This window comes from Malaclemys terrapin, chromosome 5, assembly GCF_027887155.1.
Source record: "Malaclemys terrapin pileata isolate rMalTer1 chromosome 5, rMalTer1.hap1, whole genome shotgun sequence".
NCBI lineage: Eukaryota > Metazoa > Chordata > Testudines > Emydidae > Malaclemys > Malaclemys terrapin.
In genome coordinates, this window is record NC_071509.1 from 74,440,575 (window position 1) to 74,465,622 (window position 25,048).

Sequence of the window (25,048 nt, forward strand, 5' to 3'; positions counted from 1 at the left end):
ATTCAGAGACCTGTCTATGTTAGTGTCAAAAATACCTTTTAACCAATTTTAACTCCTTCAGACGCTAGAACACAGCTAAAAGAGAATGAGATGAGTTCTTGTGCATCATCACCAGAATTCTTTACTGATTTCCAATCAGTTACACTTCTGCTCTTCTGTTGAAGTCAATGAGACTTCATGGTCACTGAGAGCATAGAGGACAGGTGTAACTGAAAATCTAATGTAGCTAACAGAAACTTCGTTATTTGTGATGATGCAAGAAATGGTAAGGATCTAATTTGACTTTTCAGGTCTGCAGCTGGTAGGGCTGGCAGCAAAATCATCTATACAGTAGAACCTCAGTTACGGACACCTCGGGAATGGAGATTGTCCGTAACTCTGAAATGCTCATAACTCTAAACAAAGTGCAGTTTGGGCTCCAGATCCAGTAGCTGACACTCCAGGTCATGCTTCAGTTGAGCTGCTCCCTACTCAGCACCGGCATGAGTTTGCAAGCTTGTCTCCCTCCTGACAGAGAGAGAGAGAGAGAGAGAGGTCTATATTTGTCAGGCTAATATAAAAATCAGCCTTGCAGTTAAAACCATTTGGTTAATCCATAAATGAGGTGTCCTAGGCAGAGTAGTGTCAGCCTTAATTTTGGAACTGTCTGCATTCAGTAACTTGAAATATGGTTACTGAATATTGTGCAACTTTGAAATAACTCAAACTGAATGATGCCTCCCTATCACTGTCCACTTCTGCTGGAACATACTGTAAATAATTAAGTATGTCTTACAGCTCTTGTCCCTGCTTTAGGTTGTGGGTGGTTGGGATGGTACTGGGTCCGACTGCTAAACTGAGTTAAAGTGCACAAATGCCTGGGATCAGACTCCATAAAAGCTGGGACATGCAGAATACCTAAGTCTATTTTCTGGGTGCAAGGAGCTTGCTTTCTCAAAGTCTGAAAAAGCTTTCATGGGTGCAGAAACTAGGAATTCCAGGGAGCTCCTGAGGCCCGTCACTATATAGGTGAATTTCTGATAAGGCACATTCATAGTGTTTTAAATTAATAATTCCAGACAACAGTAAACTCATGATTTTTTTAAAAAACACTGTTTGAATCCATCTAAGCTTTTATTGGCTTAGTAACTCGGATTGTTAATATGAAACATCTTTAAATATTTAAAAATTGAGGCATATTGTTTTTCTCCCCCTTTTTAAGTTGCAATATTTCAGACTACAGGGCTTTTCAGGTGTCTTTCCCCTTGTGCACCTTATTGAATACTTTCTCCATTGGGTCTTTTGACACTTCATTGATGGCTTGTCTGAGCGAGAGGTGTACAAAAGCTCCACTGACCTGAAAAAATGAATGTGTTGTGTATTCGTTGCTTCAGGGTGTGATTTCAGCTATTCTTGGTGTTTTGTGGACCATGTTGTATGTGAGATCTGAACTGTTCAGGTCAATTTTATCTCAAGTGTATTACCAGATGATTTTGTGTTTATACTGAAATGGTTTTCAAATGTATATGCAATACTTCTTAATGTGTTAACCTGAAAATGTTACATAAATGGGCATCTTTTGTTTTAATTTAGATTTAATGAAGTCAGAAGAAATAATGGATGAAATATTACACTTTAAGTTAAAAGTATGACTTCTATCTATAGAAATAAAGTATCCTTTTTCTTAGATAAGAAACAAACTTGCTAATTGTAAGCAGAAATTGATCACTTTTCCAAAGAAATTAATACACATTTTACTGCGAGTTGGTTTGCATTACCCATTTCATCTTCAGTGCATATTCTCTTGTGTTGCTTTTGTGCAGGGTCTACACTGTTAAATAATTATAGCAATAATTCAAACAGCTCTTTTGTTTTGATGGTAGTTGTGGATACACAGTGGCCATCAAAAGGCTTTTTTATTTACAGCCAAGTTGACTGCACAAATTCAGAATTTGAACCACCAACCTACTAGTTGAATATTAGCACAATGCAGTCAGCAAGTAGCCTAGTTATAAAGATAGCCAGTGATGTGAAATAATACTTCAGAATTATATTTTAGTCATTGTTTCCGAACTGGTACTGAACATACCTTTGTTTTTGTTTTCTTCTTGTCTAGATTTGCAATTAATCCAGCACTGGCTCACCTGTATCCATTATTGACACCTGTTGTAGACAAAGCTACTAGACTAGGAGTTAAGAAGGGGAAGATTCCATGTCTTTGCTGCTGCTATTTGATTGTGTACATTTTTTGCAAGGTTACAGGACAGCAGCACATCTGAAAAAGAAACAGATGTAGTCAGCGCAGCAAAGAAAAAACGCCTGATCCTATAAACAAATTTGTGTGTATTAATTACTACTATGAATGGAGTCATTGGGTCCAGTGATATCAATTATGGTAGTAAGCATGACTGTAGGCAGTGTCTTCAGGATCAGGCCCTTGAGAGGGTGAGGGTGTGTATTATATATAGTGCTGTGTTTTACCATCTCCCACTGTCACACTATCCTGAGAAGCAGTTGCTGGATATGTGGTCCAGATAGGAAAAATAGATGAAGTCTATTTATGGTTATGCTTCATTAAAAGCTGCTGAAATCTTAGTATGCTTAAAGTGTCTTTTCAATCACATACATCTTTTCCCTAACCTCCAAAACCTACAAAGCACCACCTTAGCAAAGACTATTTGCATATAAATGAATATATTTTGCTATTAGCTACACAAGTATAAATCCAGAGTAACGCCATTGTCTGGCATCTTCAGTTAGAATTCAGTGGAGTAACTCTGAATTAACACGGGTGTAAGAGAGCAGAATTTGACCCTCAGTTGGAAGGTTCCCTCCAAACACTTGAATTAAGAAGACACAAAATGAAACAAAAATAAACAAGGAAAAAAAACACAAAATAAAGGGAAGGGGGAAAAGCGGCTGTGTTGTGTTCAATTTTTCCTCTCTCCTATAACTCTAAAATGGTGATTTTTGGTTTTCTGGATTTTTGTGCACCTAAGGGGACCTATTCTCTGAAAATCAGAGCCCTTTACAAAGTTTGAAGTTAGGCACCCAATATTTGAGATGCTCAAAATCACTAACTCCTTTTGAAAATCTGGGCTGGAATTTTTCAAAGGTTAATTTTTCAGAGTTTTGAGCATCTGAACAACAGGGTTAAATGCAGCCTTTAATATGACATTTGATTGAAAAACTTCAGTACTTGTCACCTCTAAAGATACCAAAACCATGTATAAACCTTAATGATTGAAGGTTTGCAATACCCCTATTTTCAGATGGGGAATTTGAGGTATATTATCTGATTGTTGGAAAGTGGACCATGGAAGGGCAGCAAGTGTGAAACACAGCAGGCATAAATGGGCATGCGTCCATGTGCACACACACATTCACCTCATTGTTCATAGGATGGCTTCAGGGTGTTAAGTTGCTGATTAATAATATTTCAGACCTAATTATGAAAAGAGCAGCCTGCTTCTGAAACTATTACTAAAAGTGATGGTTCTTTTGAGCAAATAGGGCAAGACATTCAAACAGCAGCAGCAAAGACATGAACTCTTCCCCTTCTTAACTTCTAGTTCTGGGAAGAACCCCGGCAGATAGTTACTGCCATGTAATCAGTAATTAGACACTTGTTTCTTTGTTTCTATTAGATGAATTGTGGTGTTTGAAGGCTTGCATAACTTTTTTGATGGCCAGGATCATAACACTGTCACAGCCTTTGTTAGAAAATATGTTTCCAATAAATATACTGTCTATTGTGCCTATGGTTGTAGGCAGTTGATTGTTCTTGAAGGATAAGGAAGTAATAAAGTGGAACGGAGAAGGTGGGAGGAAATCTTCAATTATCCCTTCTGTTTGTTGTTTTATCTCATAACAAGAAAGTGTAAATAAAGGTGACAACCATTTCCTTTTAATTTGAATCTGCCTCTGACTTATTTGTGATAAATAAGTGCACATGCAGTGTTTTGTGGTGGTCTTTACATCTGATTATAAATTGACAACCAATTAATTACTATAAATGCATCTGATAAATAAGCACAGAAACCAAAATATTATGGTTGAAATCCAACTTATTTTAAAAAGAATCAAATAAATCTCTCCATTTTGGCTGTACCTATCCAAGATGGATGGATAAATGCTAGGCAGCAGGGGTAGGCAACCTATGGCACACAAGCCAAAGGCGGCACGCGAGCTGATTTTCAGTTGCACTCACACCAGTCCGGGGGCTCTGCATTTTAATTTAATTTTAAATGAAGCTTCTTAAACATTTTAAAAACCTAATTTACTTTGCATACAACAATAGTTTAGTTATGTATTACAGACTGTGACAAAGTTCCTCCTCTATTTTGGTGGGTCCTGCGCTTATTGGCAGATTTTCTTGCCTCAGAGATTCACCATGTGGGTTGGGGAAACAGCCCAGAGACCTTCCCCTCTGGGAGAACCCACAGTACAGGTCAATTGGGAGATTTGGGGGGAACTTGGGCCCACCCTCTACTCCAGGTTCCAGCCCAGGGCCCTGTGGACTGCAGCTGTCTATAGTGCCTCCTGTAACAGCTGCATGACAGCTACAACTCCCTGGGCTACTTCCCCACGGCCTCCTCCTAACACCTTCCTTATTCTCACCATAGGACCTTCCTCCTGGTGTCTGATGATGCTTGTGCTCCTCAGTCCTCCAGCAGCACTAGCACTCCCTCTTGCTCCCAGCTCCTCACACTTGCACCACAAACTGAAGTGAGCTCCTTTTTATAACCCAGGTGCCCTGATTAGCCTGCTTTAATTGATTCTAGCAGCTTCTTCTTAATTGGTTCCAGGTGTCCTAATTAGCCTGCCTTCCTTAACTGGTTCTAGCAGGTTCCTGATTACCCTAGTGCAGCCCCTGCTCTGGTCACTCAGGGAACAGAAAACTACTCATCCAGTGACCAGTATATTTACCCTCTACCAGACTCCTGTACCCCACTGGTCTGGGTCTGTCACAAGACTCATAGAAACATTTTAATGTTTTTAGAAGGTATCTATTAACGGCACGCAAAGCCTTAAATTAGAATCAATAAATGAAGACTCGGCACACCACTTCTGAAAGTTTGCCGACCCCGGCTTACAGTATAAGTCTAACAGTTGCCATAGATTAATTGTGTGCACTTCTGATATAGTGGTCTCAGTCTATATCAGCATTTTTTGTGGTGTTTGTAGGGGGTAATGATTTAACATTTAGAATTTGAAAAACCCAGAAGCTGATGTTTGATATTAACAGACTCATTTTCTGTTAACTTTTAATTTATAATTGATTATATCCCTCAGCCAGTTCAGGATTTTCTCCCAGTTCGTTACTTTAGCAGTCACTTAAACTGTATAAAGAGCTCCATCATACATGCGCAGAAGCCTGAACTTAGCTTACATAGTAAGTAGCTTCTTAGTAATAGCAAAGATGAAGTAATTTCAGTAATAAACAGTTCAGGGATGTAAACTGTAGATATGAACACTAATTAATCTGTTGATAAGATTAAATGTATGTACCCATTTAAACAGTGTTTGTTTAGTATTTTACAAATAAGTTAAATAAGACAACAGCAAAACAATTAAAAATACAAAATTATAAAGGCAAATATAGTTATTGAAACATTAGCAATATGCAAAAAAGAATAGAAAGTAATACATCTTTTGAACTATTTACAACAACGATATTGTTTGCTCTTGATGCTGAAATAAAAGCAAAATCAACTTGTTTATGGTCTCTTCTTTTTAGGATGCATATCTTTTTATCATCTTTATATATACATGTCTTGACCCTACGTGACCTACTTCATGTGAGTGCCTTTAAAGTATACAATGGAAATAGGATGCAGCATGTGGGAAATGAAATTGAAATATACATCCTTATTTTTGTCTATTGTAGAATAAGGCATGTTTACTTTGTATAGACAGGATCATATTTGAAATTCAGACTCTTTGAAACAGCTATCAAAATCACACACTTAGACACAGTTTTTCATCATTCAAAGAGTGGAATGCAGTGAAGCACAAATATAAACTTTGAACTCTTGTAGGAAACAGTCTACATGTGTGATCTAAGCATATGGGGAAAAATTTGAATAAATAAGGGTTGTTGGTTTTATTTCAATATTCATTTGTAAAATGAATGTTGTAATAATGATTGTGAAATATAAAATGAGTCTATTAAGCACTGGAACAAATTAGCTAGGGAGGTTGTGGAATCTGTCATAGGTGGTTTTTAAGAAGAGGTTAAACATCCCCCTGTCAGGAATGTCTAGATAATATCTAGTCCTGCTTCAGTGTTGGGGACTGGACTAGATGACCCATTAAGGTCCATTCCAGCCCTACATTTTTACAAGTTTATTAATATACTTGTAAATGGAGATGACAAGTCAGGTGACAACATTCATATTTAGTTTTGTCAATACTAGGGATTACTGTGAGAACTCCAGAGGGGCCAAACAGAACTGGGAAATTGGGCAGCATGGTGGCATATCTAACTCTTTTCAGATAAGTATATGATAGCTCTAAATCCACCAGTGGATGGATTAAATTTGAAGCCTTTCAGGAATAAGATGGAGATATTATTGTAGACAGGTCAAGTGTGACTGCTCAGTGCATAGCAGTAGATTTAAAAGTGAATAAGGTATTCTGCTGTGTTTTAGGGGAGAGAGAAGTATGCTGAAAATGTTTTGTAATTACATAAATCAGTGGTACCATTATGTGTCCAGTTTTGGTCTTGTTTGCTTATAAAAGGCATAGCAGAAATCAAAACAAGGACCAGAGAAGGGCAGCAGAAGTCACTAGAGGAATGGGGTAAGTCCGCATGAGACTGACTGAAAAGATTAGGAGAGTTAGAGGGATATGATAAAGCCATGTAAAATAGTTGAAGGTGTACAGATAACCATCTCTTTAACCTTAAGCATAAAGAAATAAAGACAAATTTGCCATTAACAAGCAACATATGTAAAGTGAATTCAAGGAAATATCACTTTATATAACATATAAATAATTTATGAAATTTGCTGCTTCAGAATATTATTGAATCAGATATTCAATCAGTTTCTCTGGAGAAAAAAATAATTGTTATAAACATTAATCTTACCAGCATTTATATTTGTCATGATTTTAAAAAAAAGTTATCAGTCCTAATGCTTCATCCATACACTGATCAGATCATGAAAAATGGCTTTTTCATCACTTTTTCTACCATGAATATGGTTTTGCACACTTACTGTATGCATTGTTGAGTTTTCTGGCATCCTCAGAAGCATCTAGCATATGTCACTGTTAGAGACTGGATACCAAATGAGATTGACCATTAGATCCTTTCCAGTCTGGCAAGTATTTTATTCTGTAACAGTCTTGTCATCTTAAATACTTTTGCTTAAGGTATCCTGCCAAAATAAAACATTTTTCACTGCGATATTCATACTTTAACATTCTATGGATGGTAATTGCAAGTACCAGAAGTTTGGAAATTCGGTTCTGATGTTTATCTTAACCTCCAAAAATTCAGCAAACTCATCAGACCCTCCTCCTTCCAGTTAAACTCTACTTTTATCACTAGTGGTGCCAGGGACTTCCTGGAGATACTATTTTTCTTTTCCTCAACCTTTTCTTCTCAGGAATATGTCTTTTGAGATGAACTCAAGGAGACTTACCTGGTACTCTGAGGAATGAGATTTTCCAGCTTTTCTTTTATTCTTTGCCCCAGTAGGGACTGTTCTTGAGTCACATTCTGTCCCAAAAGGATTCCATGCTTTATAGACATGTCAAATTCAAAACTCCCATCATAAACTTTGAGATCAGAAGCAGGGCCAAACCAAGTTGAGAAGGCCATCAGACATCACTATGGAAAGCAAGGGAGTTAAATTAAAGCACTCATGGACCTCCAAATAGATTAGAATATGATTTGAATGGTAGACAAAAGTATAACTAGTTCTTATTTTGCCCATCCCTGAATCATGACCAACATTTGGAAAAATGGCTTATTTAAGACTAGAGTCTAGAAATGTTGTGCCTGATTGTGTCTCGTTGACTTTGATGGGAGTCAATGGTGTTCAGAATCTCTTGAAGTGCACTGTGCAGCTTTCAGAAAGTCCTTTTTAGAAGGCAAGTTTTCAGTGAGGTTTAAGCTGCAGAACTTGTGTAAAGATTACTCCTATATTAAGTCTTGCTAGTCTTGATTTCCCATTATACCCTAAATAACAGTATCCTGGCTAATGCCAATTGCCAGGAGCTCTATAACAAAATTGAATCATAGGGGAGATAATGGGTAACCCTGCTGTGTCACCCTGCCAAGTGTGAATGATAAATAAATGGATCCATTAGTAATAATTAAATCAATTTTGGAATATAGTAATTTCCCCTAGCATATAATGATCACAGATCCAAATCTATCTTAAAAAATAATAATAAAAAAAAAACAGAGGCTCCTAATTATTTTCCATGACTTCTCAGCAACTAAAGACAGCAACAAATCTTTTATTTTATCTTTAACTATTTCAGATCTAAAGTAAACAAATATATAGACATTTCTTCAAAACATGTTTAATGGTTCTTTCTGTGTTTGTGATATATGCACACCATTTCCTACCTACTCACAAGTGGTTTTTATATATCATTTTGAAACTAAATTAATAAAGTAAGCCCATAGCTAGAGTCTGGAGTCTTATCAGTTCTTAATATAGCTGAGATCAGAGTGGTTACTAGAAGCTGGTTGTCTCCCACTCGTGCCCTGAGAAGTCAACTGATATAGTCAAGGTCAACATAAATAAATTTGTTGCGGCAAGTCATATAAAACATTTTGTCTTGATCTAGAGCCTTCCCCTAATGCTGAAAAATCCATCACCCATTTTTAATTTTATAAATTAATGCCATGTAATTTTGCTCTAGAATATAAGCTTTCATTTCTCTTTGGGTGAGGGGCAGCCTCTAGCTTTTATGATTACAAAAATAATCTACAAAATGTGAACCTAATACAAACTGATGGATTGATGTCTGCTTGAAGCTGCAGAAAATAGCTTTGAGAGATATGTAAACTGTTCCTGTTCATCTCAATGAGATATTAATACTGATGACATTTTCAGCGAAAGCATTGTTAACTATTTTATGGCTCCTCATTTTAGCAGGAACATCGAAAAGGAGTTTGTTCGTCATTACAGGATGTCGTAGCATAATATGGTGTGGATTTCAGTGAAGCAGACAGTTGGTGTCAAAAGTTAATTTCTTCCCAAATTAAATTATCTGTGCCCCTCACGAATACAACTATGTGGGGGGAGGGAAGGAGTTTCATTCCTTCACCAACATCAAGAGACTCTGTTGTTTCCTAGATATCAAACATTCCAATTATCCTTCAGGCCTTTGTAAGGTCTAGCCCACATTTTAAAGGCTTTGCTAGTATAGTTATACCAGCAAAACCCCCTAGTTGCTTATGCTGGGAAAATGTGCTCTTTAGGTGGTGTAATTAAGCGAGCCACCCCCCTGAATGATATAAACTATGCCAGCAAAAAGGGCACTCTTGCAACTGGAAACTGTATCTACATAGGGAGTTTTGCAAGTGTAGCTATGTTCATTAGTGATGTGATTTCTCCCTCCCAACCCCCACACACTGCCTATGCTGGCAAAAGCCTGTAGGATAGACCTGACCTAAGTATCTAAAGCCTCAGTTATCTCTTACCCGAATGTCAAAACCGCTAGCTTTTCTCTGAAAGCTTCTGTTAAAACTTAAAATATACTTCGGGGTATTTATATAATGTATCAATTGATCTGGACTGTGAAGGGACAATGGGCAGTAAGGAGACGAGGGCATTAGGGAAGGGGAAGCAGAGTTGCAAAATTTAGGTCTAACGTGTTACATAGCACCCAGAGCTTTGGGTTGAGTGAAGTCCAGGATATTAAAAGACAAAACAAGATTTATACTGTTTATGTACCAGAGTCGTGTGTATGTGTTAGAGGCATATCTCAATTTAAATTAAATACATTCTAAAGATTAGAAATTAGAGAGTAAGATTTGTGTTGTTTGCATTGCAAATGGGTGCAATGCAATGTGATGAACAAAACAAGGGCAAGAGAAAGAGACATTTTTGTCTGATGATTAGGCTTTTGAACATCTCTTGTACTTTTCTTCTGGCAACTTTTTTAGATTTCCATCTTCTCTAGATACTTCTTAATCTAAAGCTGTATTAATTAAATAAATCTCTCAAATTTACCTGTGTGAGAACTGTAAACTCCCTCTGGCCTCCCTTCTAATTTGATTGTCTTCCAATTTTAATTAATTTAATGTATTTGTCTTTCTGTTTATACAGGACTCCATAGAGAGACAAGAGACATGGGCATTTTAGTCTTTAATGAAAGGACTTAATTTAATAGATTTTAGCCTTTTCACTGGAAAACTTCAAGCTTTTTGTCATTTGGTGTTTTGGTAACTAATCCCCACAACTGATTTTTTTTGTTTTATTTCTACATATATGTTTTAACAAATACACCCCTATAGACAATTTTCTTTAAGTAGAGTTCATCTCGGGAATGCAACTAAATAAAAATCTTTCCAGTATGTATTCAGTCATGCCTATTTGCTTTTCCTAACAAAACTGTTTCTCCCCCCCCCCCCCCCCCCCCCCGATCTTATATTACTAGCAGCACTGTAGAACCAGCACAGGTATATGGAAGCTTGTTGGTACATTTCCATTGTTATTTAAGTTCCAATTACAGATTTCACTGTTGTCGATGCATGAGCCAGATGGTACTCCTCTTGACACTCAGTTTGGGTTGAGTTAGCAGGATTGCCAATTAAAAATGTATATCTATATTTGCTTGTATACTGACAAGATTTGCTCTCCAAGTTTACCGAGATGGGACATAATGACATTATTTTTACAAAATCACAGTAGAACTGCACTTTATATGCAAAATATGATTTGGAATTAAATTACAGTTTACTAACAAGGTAACATATATATATTTGAGAGATCAGGGCTAATGCTGTAGTGCTTTATTAAATAGCAATAATGAGTTGTAATTTATAACTGATTAGAATTACAGATGGGAATGGCTAACAATGTATTAGTTACCTGGGTTCTCAGAAAATGGATAATCACTTCTGTTGTTATTATCCAGATTACTGGAGGGGCAGGGGGTGATTTTATCACACTAGTTTGGTGGCAGGCAATGAAACCATAATTTAATGACAGTGAAATATATCTATCAGATGATTAACTTGAAAGGTACTGTTTTATCAAACTGATTATATTAACTGGGGATAACAGGCTGATGGCTAAGAAAAAAATAAGACCCTTGTTTACCTTTCAGTATGATTATTATTATTCTCTTTCCAAGACATTGTGTTATTTTTACAATTACAGTTCCCATTGTAAAACGACATCATCCTTCTGAAAGGAAGATTTTTGGCATAAATATGTAAAGAGGTGGCAGAGCCTGGTGAACTGAGCAGTGGGATGGAAGGAAGGAAGCCCAGATTTCTAATTCCAGTTCTTCCAGTGACTTGCTATGTAACTTTTTGGTTCTGTTTCCTTATCTGTATAACAGAGATAATACGTACCTCAGATAGGCATTGTGGTGAATGTGACAGCATCTTGAAAATGTAAAAACATACTATATAAGTGCTAAAAATTATCATTGTTAAAGACTGTAAAAAGTCTTAAGCTAAAATTGTCAAGCTTGCCTGCCTCAATTAGAATTCCTAAATCTATAGTTAGGAACTTACTGTGATTGACATAATTTCCAATGGTGCTTAACACCTGTAGCTTCAATTGACTATATTTGAATATTTGTATTCAAGCACAATTTACTTTTGAGAAAAGAAGCCTGATGGGCTGACCTGATAACTGTCTTCGAATATATTAAAGGATGTTATAAAGAGGATGGTGCCAGTTGTTCTCCATGTCCAAAGAAGGTAGGACAAGATGTAATGGGCTTAATCTGCAGCAAGGAAGATTTAGGTTAGATACTAGGGGAAAAAAAATCTATGAATAGTTAAGCGCTGAATTAGGTTTCAAAGGGAGGTTGTAGAATCCCTGTCACTGGAGCTTTTTAAGAACAGTTTGGACAAACATCTGTCAGGGATGGTCTAGGTTTACTTTGTTCTGCCTCAGTGAAGGGGCCAGGACTAACTGACCTCTCAAGGTTCCGTCCAGCCCTACATATCTGTGATTTGTGATTTTTTCCATGGTATCTGTGCCAAGTGAACCAAATAAAAGGGCTTGTATAGAATCTTCCTTTTGTTTTCTCTTTTCAACAAACAACTTTCCAGCTACGAGGATTAGTTTCCAAAAGCACTTGCAATATTAGCCTCTAGCTTGCTGAGCTACCATGCTGGCAAAATGAAGAGAGATTTGACATTTCAGGTAATTGGGTTTTGCATTAGGTGATTTATATATAGTATTGCCCTTGTTGCACTAAGGTATTGCAACTTTCAAAGAAATACAACTCTAATGAAGTAAATTCCTCAGATGGTTCTGTATGGCAAGACAAGTGCAATAAACTCTAGGATCTCTAGGATATGTAGCAAAAAGAACATTCAAAAGGCAAGGCTTCATACCAGTCTCTGAGCAAGTTTTAAATTACCGTATATACTCCGTTCATAAGCGGAATGTTTTTGGTAAAAACGTGACGCATCAAAGAGTGGAGGTCAGCTTATAAATGAGTATATATGGAAATTTAACTTCCCACAGCTCCCATTGGCTGGGAACGGCAAACCGTGGCAACTGGGAGCTGAGGGGCTCCATCCCTGTGAACACTCCAGGTAAACAAAATATCCAGGCCCGCTAGAGGCTTACCCTAACCAGCCAGGAGCCAAAGTTTGCCAACCTCTGAAATATAGGGTTGGCTTATGAAAGGGTCATACAGTTTTTGCTATTTTTACCTAGCCATCTTGGGGGATCGGCTTATAAATGAACGGGCTAATGAACAAGCATATACGGTATAGAATTGGGCACGCTGTCATATATGGGTATTGGGTGTACTTCTTACTTCATAAGACAATCATATTATCATAATTTATGGGCATAATAGTATACCTGAACTTACAGACACCTAGGGTTGCCAGGCATCTGGTTTTCGACCGGAACGTCTGATCGAAAAGGGACCCTGGCGACTCCGGTTGGTACTGCCGACCGGGCTGTTAAAAGTCCAGTCAGTGACACAGCGGGGGCCCGGGGCTAAGGCAGGCTCCCTGCCTGCCCTAGCTCCGCGTGGCTCCCGGAAGCTGGCGCCAGGTCCTTGCGCACCCATGGCACATGGGCAGTAAGGGAGGCTCCATGCGCTGCCCCTGTCCTTAGTGCTGGCTCTGCAGCTCCCACTGGCCAGGAACCATGCCCAATGGGAGCTGCTGGGGCAGTGTCTCCAGGCATGAGAGCAGCACACAGAGCCTCCCTTGCCACCTATGGGCCTCGGGGCTGCAAGGACCTGGTGGCCACATACTGGGAGTTGTGGTAAGCGCTTCTGAGACCCTGCATCCTGCACCACCTCCCGCACCTCTACCCCAGCCCTGAGCTCCCTCCGGCACCTCAAACCCCTCATCCCCAGCCCCACCCCAGAGCTTCACCCCCCCATCCAGAGCTCTCACCCCTGCTGGGTTCCAGGGACAGGCGACAGCCTCATCAGTGTCCCCCTGCAGGGTTCCGTCGACAGGCGACCGCCTCCTCAGGGGGCCCTCCTCAGGGTTCCGGAGACCGGGGACAGCCTTGCAGGGGAGGGGGGGAGAAAACCCTGCAGCTCCCAGCCACCCTAGTGGCAGAGGAAACCATGGAGCCGCAGCAGCAAAACTCAGACAGGTCACTGCTTCTGTGAATTTTTATTTATTGCCCATGACCTGGTTCCATGGAAATTACATTGTCATCTTTGTTGAATGCTCCTAGATAGGGAATGGGAAGGCCCATTTTTCATTTTCTCTCCTCAAGTCTGGATTCAATTGTATAGTCAATATTCTTACATGGTTGCTGATTGCTTCTGCTCAGAAAGTCTCCTTCCATAGAACAATGGTCTTCATTTGAGTTGAAGCCTCTGTTGAGGAGTTTTGCAGAATGGCCATCTGGAACTTATTCAAGCTTCACTACCCCAGTGTATCTTTATCACCTGGTACAGTATTTGAGCAGCAGTTGTTTAGGACAGTTCAGCAATGATGATCAAGACTAATTCTTATTTATTAAGTGCAGAAAATATATATAGCACTATATAGAGATTTAAAATGAAGACAGTCTTTGTCCCAAAGAGTTGATTATCTTAAAACATGTAGAATTATTATTTTATTTGAATAATCTTTCTTTGGCCTCAACTCTTAGTCCTTCAGTCTTTCTCCAAATTCTGCCATTTACTTCTGCTCTTTTTTCCTGCTAGCTTGATGTTACTGCTAGTCAGACTTGTGATCTGTTGATGGAAGAGTCACATAATAGAGAAATAAACACTCTTACCTTCTAGCATTTTTACATGATGTGGCAAAACAAGTATAGATGTTCCGCCAAAATAGACCATTAACGTCTTAGGCTAAAGGAATGGGTGGCTAGGTGGGTCAAATTAGGCTAACCTCTTGATTTTCAGTTTGGGAAAATCACAGGTGGAAACCAGCAGAAGAAACAACGTGAGGAGTATGTTCTGGATTGCAGGGTGGGGAGGGAGAAGCTGCTTCTGCATTGGCCAGCACCACCTGTTTGATAGATTAATCAGAAAAAAAAAAAAAAAACGTTATTGGCTGTACTACTTTCCCCTGATCATAGTTAAAATTATCAGGTAAGGAAGCACTGTATTTACCTCAGAATGCAACATCTTGTTGCAGTTAGAGCTGTGTGAACCCCCTCAGTTCTGTGCAAAAATGTGTTTGCAATTTTTTTCTTGTTAGAATGGCTTCATATAGCATCAAAAGTCAATTTCAAAACATTACGATGGAATGAAGTTGGTTTCCAACTTCTTATTTTATTGCAAAGTAATTTAGGGGTTGAGTAATTTAGTGATTGTAAAAGGTGCAAGAAATCTTAATACTTTCACTGTGTGTTGGTTAAATAAATTCATAACTTATTTGTTTATAAACCAGAATCTACTAAAGTTCACTTTTACAAACTGTTTTTATATGTTAAAAACTATTGGGACCTTGTGTATCTCATGCCTGGAGTGAATATTTATCTAGTATGAGAAGGTGGTTTCATAATCAAAATTTTTGGTGAATTAGTATTTTCAACATAACTCCTTCCTTACTTGTTTTAATCTGAGGCCCTTCAGAGGCTCCCTACTGCAGCCCTCCATAGCCTATTTGAAGCTTTTAAGTTGTTTTTGTACTTTAGCTAAGCACATGGAGTGTCCATAGATTTTGCCCTCTGAAAATGAAACAATTTCCTGATTTTGTGATTTAAAATTTCCCATTTAACATTGCATTAAGATTTATTTGTATTAAATTAGCAGTTTAAATACATTTCAAGTGCAGTGGAAGGTTTTATTCATAATATGACAACAACTTGGTACAGTTCTACAAACTTAGAAATAGGAAGAAATACTCCTAGCAATGCATACCAAATGGTGTTCTCTGTTTTGTGTACAAATAACAAAACTTTAATTTCTTCCTGACAATGAAGTCTATTTCCTCATACATTTTGAAGGTGTGAAAACCACAAAGGAAATAATAGTTGTCTTAGAAATTTAGTGACTATCAGGAAGCAGTGTTAATGATATTTATTTTCTGATATTTATTTATTTATTTCAGTTTATATGGCAAGTTTTAAGAAGTGCCTATCCAATACTCAGTCTTTTTGACAAAGGCTTAAATCAAACCATAGCAAAACCATAAACCTGTGGCATAGCCTATTGAGGCAGATTTATGGATATTTGTCAGGGCTGCAGAAATACAAAGCAGCTAGAATCTGTCTATTCATATTTAGATATATTAATGTGTAATTACATAAACAGTTTTTTTTTTCAGTCTGCATTGCAGAGTTGTTATATTATGGATTCCATCACTTTTTTTTACGTTTGTTTATAGTGGGTTGCATAAGCTTCGTACAGTTGAATGTGTTGTTAAGAAAAGTTCAGAATAAGAAAGTCATTTCAATGACTTGAAGCTATATTTAATCATATTTAGTACCACAAAATTGGCTGTCAAATCTCTAATTAACTATCAGACACTGGTTCTGGTTTCCATGCTGCTCGCTTACTCTGCCTTATATTAACAACACCTGGCAGTTCAAACATACAAAGCTGCTCATACTGTAATTTAAAGTTTACTTTTGAATGTGAATGCAAACAGGAAGAACATGAACTTGCTTTTAGTAAACTTGTATACAAACATTGTTTACTAAACAAAAAAAAAATAGAGAAATGGAAAAATGAATGCACAATCATGTAATTAAAGACTGTATCATAATGCATATACACAAGACAGCCAAAGAAGGTTGCACAGGCAACCATAGTTTTGGCGTTTCCTAACTTATGAGCACTTGACTTTGCAACCTTAATAATGTTATTTTAATGTAGTTTTTATTTTGTGTAATTTCCAAGGCTTTTTTAAAAAGGAAGCTTGAAAAAATAGAAATTGACACTTACATGGATCATCAGCAAGTTTGGAACCTTTAGAGCCATCATGCAGACTTCTGCCACTTGAGTTAAGTGGATGATATAGTAGTGGGGTGCCATCCTGTGAGTGGAACAGCATTAAAAGGGGAGGGGGACACACTGCGTCAATGGGTTTCACAAATATTTGCTGACATCAGAGGAATGATTTGTCTCAGGAATTCTGGGTTCCATTCAGGCTGTGGAAGGTAGTGCTGTCTAGTAGTCAGACACATTTCTGCCTGATCTCCCATCAAGTTTTGCATCTTCTGTCCAATCCCGATAACCTGCCCTGTCCCCGTCTTCTTTGTCCCAGTTGTATTTTCTTTGCCTACTCTGGCCTAGTCTCCACTCTTTGGGCTTTTCATCCCAGTATCCTTATTGAGATAGTCCTAGACTCCCCTTTCCTCAGTTCCCTGTCTCAATCACACCCTTCCCTGACTACTTGTCCCAGTGTCTTTTATCTAAACAGCTCCTTTTTAGGTCTGTCTCCCATCCACCCCCATTGCCACTGCCATTTCCCTCTTGTTTTCCAGTCCTCTTGTCCAGTGTTCCCGCCATGCATGCTCTCCACACAGCTGCTCATATGATTTGTGTTCCCTCCCCCTTATTTCTCTCACCAACTCCTAGTCTTCTAACCCAAGTTGAAGCTTCCCCACCTCCACCCCTTCAGTTAACTGTTCCAATTTCTCCGAGTCTGAGTTTCCTTGCTCGCCCTTCCCAGCCACCCTCACCGTCTCTCAGTCCGAGTTCCTCTCTCTTTGCCACCTGCAGTCCCATTCTTGCCAGACTGCTTGTCCCAATCTACTAACTTCCATTCCCCCCAGTCTGGCTCTTGTCCCCTCTGCATTTGAGTCAAGTGGCTTCTTTCTGCATGCTGTCTGGGTGTCAGCAGGGAGAGTCATTGAGAGCACAGGAGAGATGGTCTCCCTGCACTCGGTCCCACCCTGGCCCAGAGCAGCCAGGATCTGCAGTTACAGGGAAAGTCCAGCCTCACCCCTGAATTTTTGGGCGGGAGTACGTTCAGTCACTCTGTGGGAATGGCACATATACAGTCCAGTCAAATTTAGGAGCTGTGAGGGAGTGGAGCATGCTCACTGAAGTTAGAATCTTTGGAGATTCTACCTGCTAAACTCTTAAGTCTCTAGTGAACATGGGCAAACTGAGATTTTTCAGAGACTTATAACTTTACTGTATTTTCATGGGGGTGACAAAAGGCACAAAAAATGCCACCCCTTGCCAAATAGTGAGTCCCTACACTAAAGCACCGGTGTGATTGAGTGTCTCAAATAAGATTGCCAGAAGTTTTTTATCATTCCAAACATATTTCAAAATATATTCCCCCCCCCATCCTCATTGTTGATAATGTCTTTTGGCCAAAACATTCTAAAAAAGTCCACCCTGTGGCAGATACTGGGCATAGAAAATTTCAGACCAAGTGGTTAAAGTTTGTCAAAGTTTTATATGAAACTTTAAATAGGGTCTTATAATGGGAAATCTTGGGCATCCTTAATAGGTACTGCTGCCAGCACTCTCTTTATTAGTGTCAAAAGGAAAAATGAAAGGTTTGTCTAAATTTGGAATCACTTTTGTCATAGCCCTTGAAGTGATATCAGGAAATTGGAGAATTTATATAAAACACAAAAATTTATAAAATCATATTGACAGTCCAGTAAAATATACTTGCATCATATTAATACTGTATTTTTATTATAATTAACTTAATAATGTTTTTGAAAGTAAATCCTACTTGCCTTAAGTAGGTTAATACAAAATTGAATATGCTCTGAACAGTCTGACACAAGGGAAATATTTCATTTACTAGACATGACAATTTCATGTCTTCTAGGATTGTGTATACGGTAGGGATGCGGTACAAACTGTCTTGAGTGAAATGGTAAATGACTCCCCTGCTCTCTTGTGCGGGAGAATAGACCCAGGAGTTTGACAGCACATTCACATTTGAAAATGTGGGAGAAAGGAGAAAAGTGATGCATTGAATCAAAATATTTGAGGATCATTCTACTCCTAAGAGAAATATGACATTTGAACAGTGATTCCTCAGTGTTATTTCTTTTTCTATGTCTCTCCCACACATGCACACGCACACATGGCAGCCAAACTCATTTAGGGAGTTCCCATTTGAGAATTTGGAGCAGGAAGGGGGCGCTAGCTCCCGTATTTGCATATGATTCCCACATTCCAAAAGCTGAGTGTAAATGTCCGCCTAAGAGTACACCTATCTGATCGGGCTACCCTCTTATACCTGACAACCAAGTGGTTAGAGCACTTATCCAGGGTATGGGAGACCTAGGTTCAAATCCCCAATTCATCTGATTCAGAGTTGAAAGTAGAAACCAGGTTTCCAACTGCTGAATTGTAAGATATTTTGGGGTAGGGCCCTGTCTAGGGCACTCACCTGTGAGGTGGAAGACCTGGGTTCAAACTGCCTCTATTCAGGCAGAGAAATGATTTTGAACCCAGGTCTCCCACATCTCTAACCACTCTTTTGAGTATATGACCACCACCATCACAATGACATACTTGGGGAGAAAAGCCTGACCTGGCATGGGCACCTACCTCCAGGAGACAGTCCATGGCTGAGAGTCCCAAGTGAAGATAGGCCAGAGTTTGGTGCCTACTTCACTTTGAGAGGTAGGTTTTTCTTATTGGCTAGCTTAGGCAGCTCCTTCCACAGCTTGCTGCTTACTGTGGATCACATTTGTAGGGGTCTCATTCTCCCCATGCATTGTATAGGGAGCCTGAGTATCTAACTCGGGGGCTGGAGATTCTACTGTGTGGCAGGGCACCTAAAGCTAGGGGTTGCAGTGCTGAGCCTAAGTCCCCTTTCTTGATCTATCTCATTCTGTCTCGTTCATATTCCTCGATATGCAGCCATCTACTCAGACTCCCTTCTCACACCCTCTGTCTCACCCCCTCCACGTCAACATTTGTTCCTGAATTGCTTTGCTCCCTTACTTCCTCCATTCCTGGTCTCAGGCTCCCCACATCCAAACCCCTCCCTGCTGAGCCCCAACCACCTTCACTTTGACACCTCTTCCCCCCGTGGAGTCCCATTACCATTGCATCCGGTCCCCAACAAGCCCCTGTGCATTCAAATCCTCCCCCCCCACACACACATACCTGGATCCCTTACTGAGCTACCCGCACGCAGATTGCCCCACACGGAATCTTCTCAACCCACACCTGGATCCCTCCCACACTAAGTTCTCCACACTTGGATCCTATGTTCTTGAGCTTGCCTGCCTGCCCACACCTGGTGCACCTGGCACAGAGGGGTAGGGTTCTGGGGGGTTTCTGGAGCAGGCCCAGTCCTTGTGCTGTGTTGGGGCTCACCGCTGTGTCCTTTTCCTGGGGGAAGCTGTACAGTGATCTCCACCTCTGTGCAGCCAGTGGTCTGTGCTCCCCAGTGCCATGCTGGAGTCTCCACATTTGACAAACAAAATTTGCAGAATTTTAAAATATTGTGTGCAGAATTTTTAATTTTTTGGTGCAAAATGCCCTCAGGAGTACCACTCACCCTACTCTACACAGTAGAAAAGAGAAGGTAAGGCCTGAGCCTTCACATTTCTCTGAATTATATTCAGGTCTACCTCACCGTTTAATAATTCTCTTTTGATGAGCTAGTGGGGTGTCCTATGATATTCCTTCAGAAATACCTTCTGATGTGATTTTTCCTGCTGTCTTTTTGCGTGCAGTGATTTGTTTTAAAAGTCTACTTAGCAGTCAATACTGGCGTCTATAGCCTTCATAGGTCTAAATACCATATGAATTTAAGTTTCAGAGTAACAGCCGTGTTAGTCTGTATCCGCAAAAAGAAGAACAGGAGTACTTGTGGCACCTTAGAGACTAACAAATTTATTAGAGCATAAGCTTTCGTGGACTACAGCCCACTTCTTCGGATGCATATAGAATGGAACATATAATGAGGAGATATATATACACACATACAGAGAGCATAAACAGGTGGGAGTTGTCTTACCAACTCTGAGAGGCCAATTAATTAAGAGGAAAAAAAAAAAAAAAAACTTTTGAAGTGATAATCAAGCTAGCCGAGTACAGACAGTGTGATAAGAAGTGTGAGAGTACTTACAAGGGGAGATAGTCAACGTTTGTAATGGCTCAGCCATTCCCAGTCCTTATTCAAACCGGAGTTGATTGTGTCTAGTTTGCATATCAATTCTAGCTCTGTAGTCTCTCTTTGGAGTCTGTTTTTGAAGTTTTTCTGTTGTAATATAGCCACCCGCAGGTCTGTCACTGAATGACCAGACAGGTTAAAGTGTTCTCCCACTGGTTTTTGAGTATTTTGATTCCTGATGTCAGATTTGTGTCCATTAATTCTTTTGCGTAGAGACTGTCCGGTTTGGCCAATGTACATGGCAGAGGGGCATTGCTGGCACATGATGGCATAGATCACATTGGTAGATGTGCAGGTGAACGAGCCCCTGTGTATGCTCTCTGTATGTGTGTATATATATCTCCTCATTATATGTTCCATTCTATATGCATCCGAAGAAGTGGGCTGTAGTCCACGAAAGCTTATGCTCTAATAAATTTGTTAGTCTCTAAGGTGCCACAAGTACTCCTGTTCTTCTTTATATGAATTTAAGTGTGCTGGTAAGATAGGAAGAAGGGGAGGTTATTTAGGATTTTAAAAAATATTTTGTGAAATTAAGCATATTTTACACACTTTTTAAAAAATTTCCTGAGAATCTGCTTTTCTCTTTAAGTGAAAGTTTAAAGATGTGAGTAGCCCAAGTTTGTACATCATTGATTGTGCTGTGTTTTGCTTTGTTCTGCTATTGAAAATGTTGAAACAGAGGTGTGACTTGATACATTTAACTGAATTATAATGGCAAGTATTTTAAAATAAATGAGAACAAGTAGGAAAGTCAGTTAACAAAGATGATTCTATTTAAACATTGATTTGGTTTATTATTTTTTATTTATATGTAGCATCTAGGAGTCCCAGTTGAGAATCAAGGCTCCATTGTACCAAGTGCTGAACAAGCAAACATGTTAAATAGCTAATTTACTGCAGGGTATATACTAAAAGAAGGTTTTAAAATATTTTTCTACAATTGTTTTTAGCTTTAGATCCTGCTAAAGATCCATGCCTAAAGATGAAATGTAGTCGCCATAAGGTATGCATTGCTCAAGACCAACAGACTGCTGTTTGCATTAGTCATCGGAGACTTACACACAGGTAAATGCTTTAAAGTTAATGTTATTGATTAGTTTACTGTCTTCACCATTAATAACTACAACCTGTGAACAAATTGTAAATACTGTAGTTTCTCTACAACGTACTATGGGGAGGAAATTGAGATGATTTTTGTAATAGTTATGCACTGATTAATTACTGTGATCGTTGCATATTTGTACATAGTGTGTTACAGGATATACATATATGATCATAGAGTAAGCTGCTGATAAAACTACTGCTACATTCAAGGAAATAGTGTTTATACCAATTGCAACAAAACTAATTATCCCATATCCCAGGAGATAATCTTCCACTGCTGTGATTTCATCTTTTTTTTTTTTTTTTTGTATTGAAATCTCTTTAGAATCCCCAAGGTTCTTCCCTTCCAAAGGCTGCATTGTTATACTATTGTTATACTATTGGGCACACATTTGTCTGACTGTTCTTGGTTAAGGTAAATCCCAACATTTATTTGGTGTACCTTTTTTGCTTATGTGCAATATTCACCCCGTTTTTTTTTTAATGTAGTGCCATTTGAGTTCTACACCAGTTACACACAAGGAGCAAATGTGTGGTACAGTTTGCGTAGGGTCAGAACGTGGCCTATTTTCCCCCTTATACTTCTCTTTTGGGAACATATTTAACGTTTTAGCTATGAAATATTAAAATGTCTTTTGTAAGATGAGCGAACTACTGTACATATGCCCCAATTTAGCAAAGCACTTGAATATGTGCTGAACTCCTATTGACTTTAATGGGCCTTAACAAACCTGCTTAAAACTAAACATGTGCTGAAGTGCTGAGTTGGGGCCATAATGATGAAAAAGTTTAACCAGTAACATAATAGACAGTATTTCTTGGCTCGTGAAAACTATATATTTAAGGGGAAAGTATCAAGCTTTTGAGATAGAACAGTTATAAAGCTATATTTGTTAAGGAATGTTTTCAATTTCCTAATATCTAGTTATGCTGAAATATACCCATCTGTGGTGGATCAAAGAAACAAGCTAGTATTTTCGTGAGGTGAAAAGCAGTGTTTTAAACTGTGCAGCCACAATTATTTAACAAAAACTATTTGTAGGGTTATGCTTTTGACATTAACCAATGATGGTGTAAAATTAGAGATTTTGGTATTATTATTATAGAAATTGAAAGAGTTATTCTCAAATAACGTTGCTAATTTCAGTTGCATTCAAACCGTAGGGGAAAATATCAAGGCCAAATGCAAAAGGACAAAATAATTGAAGAAAATGTTTATATTTCTCAGAGGGTATTACACATATGTGGAAAAATAATAATAAAAAAAACCTGTGTAAAGTAGATAGGTGCTGAAAAGTCTTGTAGACCAGCTGCAATTGCCTACAGTATTTGCATAAATATATGTATAAGGCCTTCTTTCCCCATTGCCCTTGATCTAGCTTGAAATGCTGTCTGAATATAATCAAAACTCATTATGTGAATTTTCAAGAATGGTAGAAACTCACTAATTGGAACTAAAAACTAGGAAACTTATGTGGACTATTCAGTATTAAGCCAGATCCTGTCCTGTAGATCTAGGCACAGAGGGGACCCTAACATGCTTGGATCTACCCTTCCTCCCAGAACAGTGGGACAACCCTTTCTATCATGGTGCATTCTCTTCCTGAAGAGGTGCTTTCCATGCAATTTGTGGCCTGACCATGGTGAAAGTGGTGGGAAGGAAGAACAAAATACATCGTCCTTTTTCCATCCGCAAAGAAATTAGGTGAGAAAGGTAATATAGCACTGGGCTCCATTATCCTTTGTATAATACATTGCCCCTTCTTCTAACCATTCCACACATCTGCTCACTGGGGACAGCTGTACATGGAGTAGGAAAAGGGAGGAGAGGCAAGGCACTACAGGGGGCCAGCCTCTGTGCAGACCTCTGAGAACCTAGCAGGTTTTTGGGTAAGACCCATAGCTTTCCCCCCAGCAAAGCTATAAGGATGGAACATCTGAGAATAAATCCTTGCAAAATTTTATCCTTAAGAGCCTACACTCATATTTTATTCCTCACAGGCAGGATTGTTTTCAGCCACAGTCATGGCCAAGATAATCTATTTCTCTTGTAAAATCTGTGTGAGGGATTCTGGAGAATTAATTCTCCCGGGGGAAGTCCACACAAAGATCCACTTAGATCTTCCCATTGGGGCACATTAGCTCTAGTTTCTGCACTGCCAGTTTCTATTGGCTGTTCCAGGAACTATTCCTTCAGGGGAGTTGTACAGGAAAAACAAGGCAGCCCCAGGTTGTATTTTTTTTTCACTATCTTATATGGGGCTAGATGGGTGACAATGTGTATGGTCCGTCCTGTCCCCAACCCAGACTCACCCAATCTCTGACCCTCCCCAGCACTTTTCCTGGGCTGTGTGAAGAGGCCTTTATAAAATGCTGGGGGCATGGTGCTACTGAGGTGCCGAGACTCCTCCGTCCATGCAGAAGTATGAAGATCTGTGTCATGGATACCCTCTAAGTGCAGATCTAATAGGGCAGAATTTAGTCCAAAATTTGTATTTGTCGGTCTCTTATCTCACTGAAATGCATTGGGCTACTTGTATAGGAGAGGATTTCTCACCCAATTAAAGGTTACTGAATCAGAGCCTTTGAGTAATAGTGAGAGAGTGAATAAATAGGGAAAAATATGGCATTACAAATGTTCTTGTGATTTATCTTTTTTTTTAATTTATTTTCATTTAAATCTACATATGTGAATTCAACATTGTGTGAAAGTGTGGTTGTTGCCTTGTATTTATATATAGCAAAATTATACATAACTTTATATTGCATAGATTTAAGGATGTTGTGAAGTATAGCTTTGTTTCAAATAGTTTTAATTATTTATAATACCTTACATGACATGTTAATAAATTTAATTATGATATATTTTATCAAAAGTAATGTAGCTAGTGATATAAGACTACACTGTATGACAGATTCCTGATAGAGAAGTGGGAGAAGACAGAATGTTTGTGTTAATTATTGATTTGTTGTTTAGAAAATGAACATTGAGATTCTGTGGTGTCAAAAATAATAAATATTACTTCTCCAAAAGTAAAAACACTTTAATGCATTGAGTTTGTATTTTCTGACATAATACCTAGGAACACAGTACTCCTCTGTAACCTGTATCACTACAGTATGTACTTTCATTCTTATGATACTTTTAATAGGAAACAGGGTTAAATGGTGTATGTAGAAATATTTTTAAAATACTTTCTCTGTGTTAGGGACAAGAGTTCCAAAACTGATCTGATCAATATAATAAACTATCTTACATTT

The 25,048-nt window shown here is 38.7% G+C and overlaps 1 protein-coding gene across 2 annotated transcripts in view; it reads left to right on the forward strand.

Moving 5' to 3' along the window:
* SPOCK3 (SPARC (osteonectin), cwcv and kazal like domains proteoglycan 3) overlaps positions 1-25,048 on the forward strand; it is a 396,496-nt gene that overhangs the window by 187,742 nt on the left and 183,706 nt on the right. For both annotated transcript variants that reach the window (XM_054030790.1, XM_054030791.1), the window contains exon 4: positions 21,634-21,748. In XM_054030790.1, coding sequence (XP_053886765.1) covers positions 21,634-21,748 — 115 coding nt within the window. The remainder of the gene's footprint in view (positions 1-21,633; positions 21,749-25,048) is intronic.